The sequence below is a fragment of the Folsomia candida genome, unplaced genomic scaffold (genome assembly GCF_002217175.1).
Source record: "Folsomia candida strain VU population unplaced genomic scaffold, ASM221717v1 Fcan01_Sc001, whole genome shotgun sequence".
NCBI classification, from domain to species: domain Eukaryota; kingdom Metazoa; phylum Arthropoda; class Collembola; order Entomobryomorpha; family Isotomidae; genus Folsomia; species Folsomia candida.
This window is the reverse complement of record NW_019091193.1, coordinates 13723681-13738648: the sequence shown is the minus strand read 5'-3', so window position 1 is coordinate 13738648 and position 14968 is coordinate 13723681. Positions and strand designations below refer to the sequence as shown.

The following is a 14968-nucleotide window of genomic DNA, read 5'->3' as shown; positions in this document are numbered from 1 at the left end:
AATTGGGTGGCAGCATTTATGTGCTTTCTCTGTTTATTGCAATATACATAATATTCCATGACACATTAATTGCACTATGTCACACGAAACATGTACGAGTCATATTGACAAACTTGAGTGACATTTAATTTATTAGCTGTATTAAATATATGCAACAAACCCATTTACTAGCACAAAAACTTATCAACAAGAACATTGTTACGCTTGTGACTAAGATGAGAAACTGGAAATATTAGTACTGGTCCAAAGGGTGTTTAATGAGAGTAGATTTTCTTTTACTTGTTACAATTTTACGAAGCTTAGTTTCGACATTTCGCTTGTCACCCTGATCTCGAAATCCTTGCTCTCCGTGCCCTTCTACTCGTTCTGCAGATAATGTCGTCCTCTGTCGTCCAAAGTTCTAAGTTCATTCCTTGCACCAGTTTGCAGTTTACAATGTTAGATATCATACTGAACACATCTTTTCGAACGTGACTTAACGCGTCGCCCGTGTCACAAAGGACTCTGGCCAACGTTGTCCGTTTTATTTCTCGTATTTGCTCTTTACTATTTATCTCCTCATTTTCGTACCAGAATCTGTGAAATTGCGTCACATCAGTACCTGGAGAAAGTTGTTTGATTTTATGGTGATGGCTTACCTATCACCATCCCGTAGTCGTCTAAATTGATCTAAAAGAATGCACCGGAACGTCGGACCCACTCTCGCATCCGCACTTGATGGTTGTTCTGCGATGCCACCCACCCACAAATCTATATTGCTCACGTGACCGTACACTTGTTGCAGCTTGTTTCTCAGTTCTTTATCTGGGATTTCAAACTATACGTGTCGACAAAATTCAAAGTTCGCATCATAACTTTTATAACACGCATACGTAGATATGTAATTAAATGTGTACCTTTAGATCATCAAAGCTAGTTGCCTTCGTAAGTCCACAATGGGCCCGGTAGTCGTTGTAGGAAGGAAGACCGTGGTCTCGACTGCGCTGAATGTTCATAGAAGCTAGATCCAACTAAAAAGTGTTTTTATTAATTCGTGGATTATTTTAAAGAATGCAAAATAGCAAACGATGACTTTTCTTGTCTAAACCAATGGAGATTGAACTGCAGAACCGCTTAACTTTCTCTCAGGCCAAAAAATATGGTGAAAGTAATTACCGCTACCTATGAGATAAAAAAAACAAATACGTCAGAAATGGGTGTCCTGTAATGCATGTCATATAATTAAGGTTAAGCTTGTAAATATACTAGATGTGCATGTCCGAACAAATCATTAGTCAGGTGAGAATTGAGGAATTCTGTGCTTTTCCTCAACTTTGCAGGAGTATCAAACAGTCCTCTCATAAGTGGATCCTATACCAGCGAAATTAATCCCGTAACTCTTGTAACAATGCAGGTTTAATTTGAGAATTTACCACACCGCCCTCTTCAACTAATCTCCAGGGAGCAAAAAATGCTTGCCTCAAGGGAATGTCTCCTTCTCTTATCGTCTCAAAATTTCCGTCTAAGCGTCTAAAATAGGTTAAATTACGTTATCAATCATCACACAAATTGCAATACTAAAGTTCTCTAGATCCCATACATAAATGCATATGAATGCATTTACATGTCCAATAGTTTTGTATATTAGATATGTATAAATTGCCATCCTCGAATCTTACCTTAGAGAGGGATTTATAAGTGTGTGTCCAAACCTAACCCGTAGAATGTGAGAAGAGGAAAAATAAAAAAAAAGATCATTAGCAGGCTTACATACAGGATTATTTTGACACTACATTCTAGTCTGCAGCCACTTTCCAACAACTTTCTCTTCTCTCGTGCTCTTCTGCTGCTTCATCAAGTGTTACAAGATTGGGCAAGAAAAAATTCTCACCACATTCAGTGCACTAACCTCATTGCGGCGGTGGCGAATGCGTTCGTAATACTGGGGTTAATCTTGGGATTATATCCACGATACGGTCCTAATTCAGCCATCCCCAGAGACCCCACAATTTTTGGAAGCCTACGGAAAATGAACTGTGAGATGCTTATGGAAGAATGGCTAAGGTTTTGATGACTGCAAATAAAGTACCACTCCACGTAGGATATGTGCTGCATTTGGGCTCCAACAATTTTTCGCGCTTCTTGGAAAACCTGTGAAATTCATTTAAATTTTAATTTGCATCAAAATAATTCTACAAACATTTAAATTTACAGTTTCGTTCCTCCAACGAGGATTTGCATCTCGAAGTTTTTGTGCCACAAAATTGTGCTGTCGGAACCAGATTGTGTGCATAGCTAGCAAACCAACTTGTTCATTGACTCGAATATCGCCTCCCACAAAGCAAGGAACATCGGACATTCTGTATTTTTAATGGAAATTCATATTTAATGGCGCAACCACGAGGACATAGGGGGCCATCTCATATGAAATAATTATCATTGTCTCTGCGAATTATTCCCTCGTGGTTGCGCCCATGCTCACTTCACATATTGTAATTAGCAATAAATATTACAAATAAAGCTATATTTACCGAAAGTTTCGTCTGCAATCAACAAAATTATCGTCTGTAGCAAACGGCACTGAAATTTAAGAAAATCCCAACTTTAAGCTTTGAAAGATTTCGATATTCACATTATTGATTTGCTGCACAACATCACAAGTAAATACATAGTGCTTCAACGTAATAAGCACTTTGAGTGTGACAATAATTTGCTTTATTCAGGAAACCAAATAATTAGTTTAAAATATTACTGAGAGGTTTGTTTGGAAACATGAATATTCCATTTCTCAGATAGATTGGTTCGGTAATACTCCGCAATGCTGTCAGCTCTATCTCCGAGCTACCATACACCTGAAAAATTGAAAGTGAATGTCAGTCGGCTCAGCATTTAATAAATTGGACATCTTCCAAATATCAAGCATGGCCTGTCGGGTTCAGTTTGTTGTCTGCTCTTGGATCATTTTGTAAATTGAACCTGAGATGCGTCAATGTACGATGTCAATTGATTGATTTGCTCTCGTTGCTGCAGACTCTGCGTATTGAAACGCGACATTTCCATTATTAAGTTGCATTGCACATTGCATAACCACTTTTCGTTACCTAACCTCAAATAAAATGCTCGTGACGCCTGAGCCACATACACCTGCACTTCGAGTGAACTCCATGCATTTTCTTGTTCGAATCCGCACATCGCCCGTTGGTGCTAATAATTGATAATTACTTAATAGGCATTCTTAATATTATTGAGGATCATAATATTCCAAAGCTACCTTGCATTGGGAAACAAGGGGCAACATTCTAAAGTAAGATACAAAAAATTCTGCATTAATCAATGAAGACAAAACAGTACCAAATATTTAATGCATTTTTTTCGCAATACTAAAATTTGATAATTATAATTCCGAGTTAAGTGTGTATGTAACGACTTTAAAGGCTATAAAGCAATCTGACCTGGTCGAATCACAACTGAATAATTTTTTCCATTTAATGGATTTCTATTTAATGGATTCCTCGCACTTACCTCACAAGTTCTGTGGATCAACACGTCTGGATTATAGACATTTAATTTTCCGAGATTAAGTAAGCGAAATCGGATATTCACCTTCGACAACTTACACGCTCCCCAAATGACTCTATGCTCAGTGAAGGCAGAGCGTGATCTAAGTCGTGGTCTGAAATATGGAATGAATGGGGTCAAGCAAAGGGATCAGTTTCATTATAAACAAAACTAGTGGACCACCAACCCAGAAACTGTCCCCACTGCATGAGCATGTGCGTATAGTTGGAATCTGGACTAATTGAGTCTGTTGTTATAATCTTATTTGTCACAACACGTGCGTCCGGTAAAGTGTAGCCGTTGTATTGCTTGCTTGCCGTCCAGCCTGAAAAATTGTATTCACATGCTTTCTTACATAAATATGCACACAACAGGCGTAATACATACGTAATAACGATTGTTTTTGTATGTATGTACCTTTGGGTAAGTTGAAGGCATTTTCATACTGGGATGTTAACAACCTCTGAAATGGAGTGTACGAGGCTCCCCACATTATTTGAGATGGATTGTTGCACGTCCCGTCAATCGTCCTATACTTTCTATTAAAACACTTGTCCTGATTGCAGCTAAAGTTCATTCTTCTGTGTGAAATGCAACCGGAAAGACTTCCCAACGTTTCCAACTGAGACGTGGTGAGCAAGTCATCATAGGAAAAATCCTCTACACGATGTACACACAAGCACGTAAATGCCATTTGCTAAAAAGCAAAGGTCTGTCATCATTGGTGGTGGAAAATGCACTTACTGGTCACGTTGATACTCATTCCTTTCTCCAACTGGGATTTTATCAAGCTCAGAGCTCTCTCGTATATTTCGGCAGGGCGTGCGATAAACCTTCCTTCGCCCCTTGGAAATCTCGTCAGCCTAAGTAGTTCGACTGGAGAAAGCACTTCTAGACAGAAATAAATATGATTTGAAATGATGCTCTGGTGAAGTGACGTTCTTTTGTTAGATCAATTTTTTTTACGCCAGTAACGACTTTGGAAAGTTACCATTCTTTGATGTATCGGAAAGAATTCGCAAAGTCTCGTTTTCAGCACTTTCCACCTCGTGCCTTGCTTGGTTGTACGCATTGGACACTATGTCACTGTCTGAATCTTGGCGTACTGCTAGTTGATTTCTGTCTATCACAATTTGCTTGGAGGATATGAAACCGTGGTCGTTGAATGCTAAAAACAATACCAAAACTTCCTAAATTTTTTGTTATGATACACCTCAAGTTACTATATAAAATGACGCACCGCTGCATTGGTAAGTACCAGAATCCTCATCAGGGTCAAACTCATTGATAATTAGAGTTCCGCTATAAAAATGTATTTTAATCAGTGTTTCTATATAAAACTATCTTTTTTACGTGATCCTTGGTCAAATATAGTATAAATAGGTGCGAGTAATTTCGAAGCATGATAGTATCATATGCACCTAAAACGCAAAAATAATTTCACAGCACATTTTACATATACGCAAAATACATGTTTCATTCAGTGCCAACAATAAATCAGTGTATGGAAGTTGAAGGAGGAAAAATTTGCGAAAATATATACCTTGGAAGAATTGCGATTCGTAAAGTTTCCAAGACTGTTTCCAAATTTTTTCGCCAAATGATGCTAGCAGTTGGCCGACCAACAGCAGAGCAAGGCAACTGTAATTGGATTCCCGGTCGGAGCCTGAAAGAAACCAAACCCCGTCAAGCAGTAATTTACTCGGTAACTTTATTTTTGTGGTGGCGTCAAGTGCCGTGAAGACGAATGAAGACTCTGATGCTGCCACTTTCACTTCTCGTTGCTCCCTTGCTAGCTCGTCTTTGCAGCCAAGTAGTAAAAAAAACTTTCACATTCAGAAAAACGTTACCTGGTTGGAAGGTTTGTCAAGTTGTGTGTAAAAACTGGTGTTGATCCACTGCAAACAACGATATTTCATGATGGTAGTTATTATATATTGATAAATATGTTGCGAATGAAGTAAATCACTTAACACAAAATGTGTATCATGCTCCATAAGTTACCTAACAATTTTTATATTGGTTACTGTCTCAATAATTTCACCATTGTCAGCCCGGCACGTGTACTCTCCGTGGGACTCTTGGACCGCGGCAGTGATTTCCAGTAAATTTCCTGAAATTCAATTTACGGGAAACTTTTACTGCTCCGCTAGGTTTAAAGCCATATAAATAGGTACATACATACACGTGTGTTTGTTATATTAAAGTGCATTAATTCTCGTGGAGCTAGTGAATGCAAAATGTCCAGAAGTAAACTGACCAAATTAGAGCACGTACTGGATTTTAGGTTTCAGTAATAGTACAATAACTATTTGCTAATGGCCACATTAAACGATTGATCAATAAACGTGTAATTTGCACTTCATAATAATTTTACCTTTTTGTGGTAAAAGCGCTCCATTGTGGAACTGCAAAATATATGAATTTATTTTTCAAGCTGCTTGAAGTATCATGAAGTCTCATTGCTCAATTTTCTTGAAAAATACCCAGGAAATTTTAGGCACTGGTTTTCCCGTTGCTTCGCAGAAAAGAACGACTTTCTCCCCAAGTTCCACAATCCGCTGAGCTTCTGAGGGTGTGACCAACCACGTCGGAGGAATGATGGAGGCTAATTGGAATGAGAAATAACGAATCACTTTCTACACCCTCTCCTCCTCTTCTCCGGCCTTTTTCCTATTACGAGAACCTTATTCTTACCAAGAACCTTAATTTGAGCCACTGCGGATATATTGCCAGCCAAATTTAACGCCGAACATTTATAAACGCCTTCGTTCCTCTCGCGAGTCACGTTCTGGATACGCAGCCCTTCATCTGTAATCTGAAAATTTATGAGACCTTTCACTGAATCTCGGTATCAAGTTGTCACCCGACCGTGCAATCTCACCTCATTATTCGGGGCAGAAAAGTCAATTGGCTTTTCATTATAATACCAGGTAATGGTAGTAGAAGGCCCGGAAGCGCTGCAATTAAGAAGCAAGTCCTTCCCCTCGACAACTTCCTGGTCCATAGGCATTTTTAGGAAACGGGGTCGTTGTTGTTGAGTGGTTTTATATTCAACTAAGGTTTCAGCGTTAGCATGAGCCTTGCGAGACTTTACTTCTCCGCCTTCGCTGCGTGCTGGATATTTTAAAAAATAATTTGCTACGTTTAAAAAATAGTTTTCAAAAATAAGATTATAAATTAAAAGCAGTAGTAACCAATGCATTCGAATGTTCCCAAGTCGTCGTATTCTATGTTTTCAATCATCAGGGTGCCATCGTTCATGATAGAGTATCGAGGTGGAAGTTGGGTATTGATTTCGTTGCTAGATCCATCACACAAGTTGGATAAGATTGTAATCGATAGTAAGAAGGTAAAATAAATATTTAATAAGGATGCGATTATAAGCATATCCAATCCATCCACCATTATTGTCTTGCTATTCGTACGGAAGTAGTACAAAAATTCAAAGTAAGAATACCCAAGAAACTCGCTATACAGTTAGGAAACCCGAAACCAAGACAAAAAGGCGGACCGATGTATGCAATAAAATACGACATAACAAAATTCGGTAAAAAGGAAAGTGCTTGAATTACTTGTTTTGAAGCCATACAATTTTTGGGTTTCGCCCAAAAAATTCAGCCCGGCATCGGAAATAAACCGTGTTTCCAAATTTCACGTCAATATCTCTTGGTTCCTCCAGTAGGATAGGCTCACCTTCGAAGTAAAATTGAATAAAGTGGTTTAGATAAGCATGCATATGTTAGGAGGTTATATTCGTATGATGTATTCTATCACAGAAACAGCATCAGCTATTTGGGCACATTATAGGATTTCTAATTTCATGCTCAACAGACCAGAAACTGTATAACGAATGAATTTAAATATAAATGAATAGAAAATACTTGGGAATAAATTATTGATGATTTCCTCAATCTTTGATTGAGGCTCAAAATAGGAATTTGAGGCAATGACTACATTATGCATGTAAATTTGTGCGTATGCAGTGGATCTGTATGTAGCTTGAGGGTTTGTGGCTTACGACAATGATTCTCCATGCTGCCCGTCAACATGAGGACGGACTTTCCCTTCATATCAAAAGGTTGCTCACAAATTGCTGCTGCAATCGTTTCCTTGTGAGAAGCCAACATTTGGGCAAAACTCATCATCCCGCAGTCACAAACCAGCGCATTTCCGTCCAGTCGCCTTTCAAATAAAGTTGGGGATTAGTTTTGACAATTTTGTTTTTGAGGATTTGGTGGAGCTAATGAACATGCTCCACGTCTTAAAGCCCCTCAGCTACACAGCACCGGAAAGAAACTAAATTGCAAAACCTACAGGCGTTGGAGATTCTCCAAGTTATCAAAAGAACCAACAGGAATCTTCTGAATCTTGTTGTTTTGAAGAAATAGTCGCTTCAAGTTTGTTAATTGGTGAAACATTGTGGGCTCTATGACAGGGATATAGTTGTAATGCAGGTACCTGTGAAATCAGAAATAATTAGTTCCCAGAAACATCGTTATATACTGACTATTAATTATAACATATAATTTCCACTGAGGAAAGTTTGTTTCGAAATGTTTTAATAAAACCTCTCAAAATTTAATAAAACTTATATAAAATTACGCAGAATTTCCCAACAAAAGAATACTTACAATTGTTCTAATTTTGGTAAACCAGTAAATACATCAGAATCCAGGTGTCGTATCCTATTCTTGTAAATATACCTAAAGTACACACGGACATGTAATACATATGCATTTTTCAGTATTTGCATTATTTAGACTCTTGAGGATAGTGGTCCGAAACTGAATACATCAAACTTCAACGAGGTGGAAAATCATGTTATCGCTACTTCCCTGCCTCCTCAAATGTCAGGTCTTCAAAAATTTATTAATTACGGCCTGCGAAAAGCAGTCGCATGACGTATTAAAAGCAAGAATAAAAGATGAACGTACAAGTGTTGTAATTGGCTGAGTCCTTGGAAGGCCCCATTTTTCAGCTCAATGATTTGGTTGTTATTGAGAAGACTGAAAACAACGAAAGTTAATTGGCCGTAAAAAGGGTTTTTTGCCTATACAGATATCAGAATCTGTTGTGTGTACTCACAGAGTAGTTAGGTCGCTGAGGTTGCGAAACTGGAAAGGAGCTATTTCACGAATTCTGTTAAACCGGAGATCTCTACATAACAGAAAATATTAGATTAACATACCCACGCATATGTACGTATACAAGGCACAGACAAATCATCCATATTCGCAATATTTTGCAAACAATAGCGTCGCATATGTACACAAACGGTTGAGAATTGAGCAAAATGCATATACTATTCTCCACGGTTTGAATATTTTATGCGACTGCTTCATTATATAACACGAGACTTGAGAGTAATGGATGATGTCTTCCACTTTTGATATTGAAGTTGTCAAAGTGAAACGGAAGGAAGGAGAAAGTAGCTGAAGAAAAAAGGTCTCAAGTTTTTAGAGAAAGTCATGAAGTGGCTTTTGTTTGAGGGGAACGAAGGATGACAAGTAAAAATGGATGCCTGCGGACTTGGATGGAGTTTATCCATGGCAAAAGTTGGACGAAAAATTTGCCACGTTTCGTGTGCTTTTTATTGTCCGTAGAATGCAATGCGAGCCATTAATATTTAAGTAGATGTACATAAATGTAGGTCAATTTATAATAAGCAGGACAGGTAAATTATGGTCATAAAAATGTTTAAGACAATAACTGTCTTATCAGTATAATAAGCAATTCAAGGTACATACATAAGTATAATAAGCTCGTTGAAAACACATAATAATTGAGACCTTATCTAGTACCTGAAATTGGCATTTACCGTAAATGAATTAAACACATGAATGAAATATAGTCCGAAAATCAAAGAAAATCCCAACAAAGTTTTCATGTAGTTTATTTCGTCCACTCTTCAGTGCGTCATTGCATGTCTTTGGGCAGTAAAGTGGAGTTAGTTGCTAAGGCTAAAATGTTATTTTCCTGGTCACCGGATGTCCTCTAATTGGATCTATAAGGACACCTTAATTATCCTTGACTACTTGGCTGAGTCAATACTCGTCAATTCTAAAAAGGTTGCACTGCCATGAAACCGTTCATGCCAAGGCTTTAATTTATCCTTCATTTATAGCATAAGTATGTATCAACATGGACAGCAATTATACAGAGAGGAGGAACATCACAAACATGGTTGGACAGTTTCGTGTAGATAAAATTGGAGAAAGGCGAACGAACGAGTGGTGCAGAGGAGAAAGGAGTAATGGGAAAGTGATAACATCGAACGGGAATAATCATCAACAAACCATCAGTTTAACCGTAAAGAACGCTTTATGCTTTCTCCTCAACATCTGTAAAATTGCTGCGGCCAATTCCGTAATGCTCCTTTCTCTCGTTTTGTACAGCATCATTGTTTGTAACTATTGCAGCATAGAACACGTGCAATCATGTAATATGCACACCGCATCGTTTGGCTGAGAACAAGGTGGAAAAGAAGTGAAACAAATAGCAGTAGAATGTAAATTGGGTAAACGAATGGGAAAAAATGTTTGAGCACGTCAGTTGAATTGAAAAAGGTGAGCTCATGCAGAACTTTGGCTAACAAAATTCATTCAAGCGATAAAACTGCCTTATTCTTCGGATGGTTATCCATTTTTAGACTAGTTTTATTGTGGAAGCATGAAGTACACGCCATTCCTTTTACTTTGTCACTTGAAATTGTCATAACTTGAAAGATATGAAGGCTTTACGATGAAGAGTTGTAAAACAACTAAATGTTGCAAAAAGTTTGCCCAAACGCGAGAAGACTGGATAATGTTTATGTAAATAGCATAATTGACTTACAAGACAGTGGTGTCTAGAGGAACTTGGGGGATCTTGTCCAAATTTAGGAACATGCAGCGAACTGTGGTACGAAAACAAAGACATCGCATTGGACATTGTGTCGTTGTAGCTCTGGCAGATTGCAAGAAATTCCAATTTATTCCAATTATGCACAACAAAATATTCACAGAAAGTTGCTTCATTTCGAGAACACGAGTTCGAACACGAATTTGGTGAGATTTGATCAGAATTAGCAACTTATATATACTAAATAACGTACGTATATATGTGCACGTATTTATGTGTATGGATCTGATTAGGTTGCAGAACTTTTAAATTGGAATCATCCTGGGAAGAATCTATAGTAAATACTAATTCACTAATGCAAGATGCATCGTACTTCCACGAATTGGCAACGAAACGGATGAGACAAGGGACACAATTTTGTTTTGTCAAGTACAAACTTCGTATCGTATTTCTTGCTTATTTAAGCAATTCTTATGTTCTTGATAATGAAATTGCAACACAATTTGCAACTCCATAAATTAGCTATTCCTCCTTTTATCTCAAATCCAACGGAAATACTCATCACCATGCATGATGCGTGATCCTTATTTTAGAAGAACATACATATGTAATATGTATCTATATCTATATGTATAAATGAACATGGAAAGAACAATAATAAATTGTATCTATATCTATCTATTTGTGCAACTCGCAAGTTTAAATAAAATATTTGCCTTTCAATGTATATTGAATTGCGTGGATATATTTGTATTGATCCAGGGAAAGATTGTGTATTTCTTTTCTTGTGTTACTTGATGTAAACCAGTCATTAAATTGTACTGATCAAGGAATAACATGTGAATAAATGACTATCAATCAATCAATCAATACTGGCTTCAACAAAGCTGAATGGAATTTAATAAGGGGTTTTACGAAATTCTGCTACCTCAACCAGCTACACGACAAAAGTAGACCGTTTTATTATACATAGTATCGTAGCTCAAGTTGACATAAGTACGTGCAGATGTACATAAATGCATATGTCCATAATCCAAGCAAATGTAGTTTGAAGAGTTCAACATATTTATAAAGTAGCATGCAATTTAACAAATATTTGTGTTATGCAAAGACGTTTGGTTGTCGTCATCATATTCAGTCTGGATATCCAGTCAGTCAATTAGACCAGTGAATAACATGCAGCTTATTATTGCTACTGGTTCGAGCATGAGGAAGCCAGCCCAATGAACCGAAACGGAGAGGAGTGATAATGGCCAAGAAATCTCATCTCTCACTCATTCAGTTGGCCTGCCACCCAGCCAGGCCTTGCTTCTAGAACAAAAATACAGGAAGTCCTCGTCTCCTCTCGTCTTTTAAAGACCATGAGAATTCTTCACTTCGTACTTGCTTTCCAGTTTGTGCAACCTACTGAATAAGCCTCATTAACTGAAGCCACAGCCAGCAAATTCCTAACTATTCCCAATACAATCCAGCCTGCACAACTTGAAAATACTTGTATTCTTTAATTCGTTACTCCCCCATTGACTGAAAAGTACTGATTGCGCTTTTGAAATCTTTCCTTGGAAAGAATGTTTCCGAAATCCATCACTTTCTGGATAGGAGCAATTTCATTTATTTGTGCAGGAGGCACTTCTCATTCCCTCTTCAACTCCAGGATAAAAATATGATTTTTTTACTTCTAACGTCTCGTCTCCAATTTCTTATGAATGCGATATAATTCATGCATTCCTGATACAGACAGGGGACGGAATTGGAACTGACTAGTGCAAATCTGAAAGGCACAAGTTTGACGATACAGACAATGAGCATTTTTTCGTAATGTGAAATATGGGGCAGGAACGATGCAATAAATCTTGAAGAGCAAAAGGGAAGCTTGACTCATGTATTATTACGTGGCATTAGTAGTTGCCAGTAGTTAATTCCATAATGGAATTCCATTCTTACTCATAATTTATTGATTGAAAGTGGTTGGAAACAATCTCGAGTTGGTATGAAGTCGTAATGGGAAAAGGGTGGGATGGGGAGAGACACGAGTTGCGAGGAAAGTGAAATGCACGAGGAAAAGATGATTCCACTTTCTTGACTCCTAACACGGTGTAGAAATTGCTCATCACCACGGCCACCATTACATTTGCTACTTTTATTGATTTTTACAGGATTCTTTAGTTTTATCATCTTTTGATAATGCCATCCCAGATGAAAGAGGTTTGAATGAATATTCGTAGCCTTTCACATCTCATCAGAGCCGACATTCGTGATTCTGACAGATTCAACAGCCTTCCTAAAGGAGTGCGACATTATCAGCAGTCAGAAAAAGGCATTTTATAACCGGTTGACATATTTTATAGCCTATTTACGCAGTGAATGACTTAATTCCCCAGACGTTCTTGCTGGAATTAAGAAAAAATAAAATTGCAAACAATATTTGCCTTCCATTTTGCGCCATTCGTTTCAAGGGTGCTCGGGGTATGTAGAATATCTTATGCATTAAATGGTGCATGTAAGTAACGCCCGGTTTATGCTTTCGCCGTTCGTCGCCCAATAACATGGTTGATTTAGCAACAATTACCCATCCCACCTACAACTGCCAGGAACAGTCGCATAACGTGGTGTCTCTTGTCACGATGGTGTTTGTTCGGTTTTTAGTTCATGTCGTACCTCCAATCCAATTTTTTTATTGACTAATCAAAAATATCATCACGACAATTTCGAATAGTTTATATCGAGTAGTTTTTGCAGATAAAATGATGAGAGAGAAAATGATAAAACTCATTGTACCCTAAAACCTTGACGGACGGAATGGGGTGAGACTGGACACTCATTCGGTGACATTGGTGGATGAATAGCTTCATGATGGCATAAGAAGAGGCATGCATGTAATATGATGACCGCATGCCCTTGACTTCACATATCTATTCTAAGAAGAAAATTGGATTGTAGAGGGCTCAATTGGTCTTATCACATCGTCACGTTCACAGTTTCGACTCAATCCAAATTCATACATTCCCTTACATAACATCTCCACTGACCTTACTCGAGGAATATTGTGTAGCGATATTTGTAAATGCATGAAACATATGCGTATAACTTGTATGAATTTCAAATCCTTTCGACAGATCAAAAGAGTGTGACTACATACATACGTCCACAAGTAAGCAAAAAGAGCAACGATCAACAAAACTTGGACCTGATGCTGTGCACCATGTACCTCTGCAAAAAATATATAAATATATATCAAGTGAACATCTTACTTTGAAGTTGGGAAACTGTAAAGAGTTGAAAGTCTTTTGCGATGTTGTCCAGCTCTCATAAATTCCAATTTAAACTTCTTGCAAAGTTTTATTCCAGCTTGTGGTCTGTACATCAGTAAGCGTATGTACGTTACAGAAAGCTAGAACTGAAGATGAGAAACGCCATGGTGTAATGTAGATTTATAAATGCTATATTTCCAAGATTTGTTCCGTAGCAAATATGTGCATTGTACAAAACAGCCTGCATCCTGTACATGTACAATCAACAATAACAAGTGGGCTGCAATTTTGTTTCATAAAAATGACTTTAGAAACGAGGAAATAAAGTTATTACGCAGGTACATTCGCAACCGTTAGTTGGAGAAAGTTGACATTTGAGAATTCCTTGGAGTAACACAAAGAAGCAATTTATTGGAAAATGGTTCTGTTTACTTATAACTACGAAGGCATTCCCCACGGGTCCTCGTCGTGGACAGTTGACGGTGGACCTATCAAAGGTTTATGCGTGTCAACTGCAGCAAACCTGCTTTCACAGAGAAACCGCAGTTGGTTTGCAATTTGACATCCTCTACAAAGGGTGCCATAGGTGATATGAAAGGGTCTGAATATTTGAGCCCGTTCGGCGACTCTCCTTGTTGAGCAACCTGGACAGAAGGACATTATTTTAGTGTTTTGCCAAGTCCCCAAAGATACTTTATGACAAAGCACAGCAGACTCATTCTTGTTCACCGATGTCTCTCTCTCAACATCAGCGACAACCATGAAACAGGTCCACATTTTGTATCAGCAACACGTACCCAATCCAATTTATATTTTCGTCTAATCAGGATGTGACCCCACACGTCCCATAACATGAGTAATGCACTCCTGGAACTGAAACTCTCAGAAGAAATGTAATTAATATTCACAAAGCAGGCCAAATTATGAAATCACTCAATTTTATAATTAACATCAATGCGAGCACTTCCATTTTCGCCCAGGTGCACGGAGGGCGTGGGTTGTTTCTTTTCCATGCATTCACACAGCAGCCTGACATTTCGCACATAAAACAGCATTCTCATTTGTAAAAAGCAGGAAGGAAGACATAATGTCACCCTAGACGCGAACCACCAGGTAGATTTACCTAACTCGGTGCGATCAAGTAAAGTGAGGCAGCCGGAGTTTGGTCGTCAAGAAAGGCTGTGTTCTCGACCTGGCTTTTGCTAAACCTGACCGACGCAGGCAGCGGTACCCCGGAGAAGGCTCCTTCAGCAGCACGCTTCTTGTTCCTCCTCCTCAGCAGCAAAGTGAAAGCAGTTTCTGTCAGTCTCCGCACAGAGCTTTCCCCTTCGAGTAGT

General features: G+C 38.2%; 1 protein-coding gene and 1 long non-coding RNA gene across 3 annotated transcripts; both read right to left on the bottom strand.

Annotated features, from left to right (window-relative positions):
- Positions 1 to 93: 93 nt before the first annotated feature.
- Positions 94 to 10712, bottom strand: LOC110860583 (peroxidasin homolog). Of its 2 annotated transcripts, XM_022109651.2 has the most exons (37): positions 10375 to 10712; positions 8626 to 8697; positions 8475 to 8546; positions 8172 to 8243; positions 7855 to 7998; positions 7559 to 7722; positions 7113 to 7233; positions 6735 to 6841; positions 6422 to 6654; positions 6235 to 6355; positions 6024 to 6145; positions 5915 to 5945; positions 5542 to 5650; positions 5388 to 5435; positions 5081 to 5203; positions 4778 to 4839; positions 4529 to 4705; positions 4282 to 4428; positions 3955 to 4197; positions 3725 to 3862; positions 3583 to 3652; positions 3502 to 3511; positions 3251 to 3278; positions 3086 to 3183; positions 2956 to 3012; positions 2732 to 2831; positions 2511 to 2559; positions 2192 to 2339; positions 2069 to 2130; positions 1889 to 1999; positions 1659 to 1691; positions 1413 to 1509; positions 1246 to 1350; positions 1156 to 1161; positions 897 to 1010; positions 639 to 817; positions 94 to 576 (listed from the first exon to the last, which is right to left on the bottom strand). In XM_022109651.2, the coding sequence occupies exons 1-37, from the start codon at positions 10554 to 10556 to the stop codon at positions 321 to 323; spliced, it is 4011 nt and encodes a 1336-aa protein (XP_021965343.1). In that variant the 5' UTR covers positions 10557 to 10712; the 3' UTR covers positions 94 to 320. The 2 variants fall into 2 exon arrangements, with proteins under 2 accessions (XP_021965343.1, XP_035713744.1); XM_035857851.1 differs by lacking the exon at positions 94 to 576 and having other exon boundaries at positions 649 to 804; positions 10375 to 10675.
- A 3146-nt stretch (positions 10713 to 13858) lies between these two features.
- Positions 13859 to 14926, bottom strand: LOC118434845. Its single transcript, XR_004834292.1, has 3 exons — positions 14755 to 14926; positions 14429 to 14660; positions 13859 to 14275 (listed from the first exon to the last, which is right to left on the bottom strand). It is a non-coding gene; the product is annotated as an uncharacterized LOC118434845 (long non-coding RNA).
- Positions 14927 to 14968: the final 42 nt, after the last annotated feature.

Coding starts and splice junctions, on each gene's coding strand:
- LOC110860583 (XM_022109651.2), bottom strand. CDS start 10,556: ATGAAGCAACTTTCTGTGAATATTTTGTTGTGCATAATTGGAATAAAT. Junction 7,234..7,558: donor CAGCATGGAGAATCATTGTC/GTAAGCCACAAA, acceptor TTTACTTCGAAG/GTGAGCCTATCCTACTGGAG. Junction 2,340..2,510: donor GATTGCAGACGAAACTTTCG/GTAAATATAGCT, acceptor TTAAAAATACAG/AATGTCCGATGTTCCTTGCT.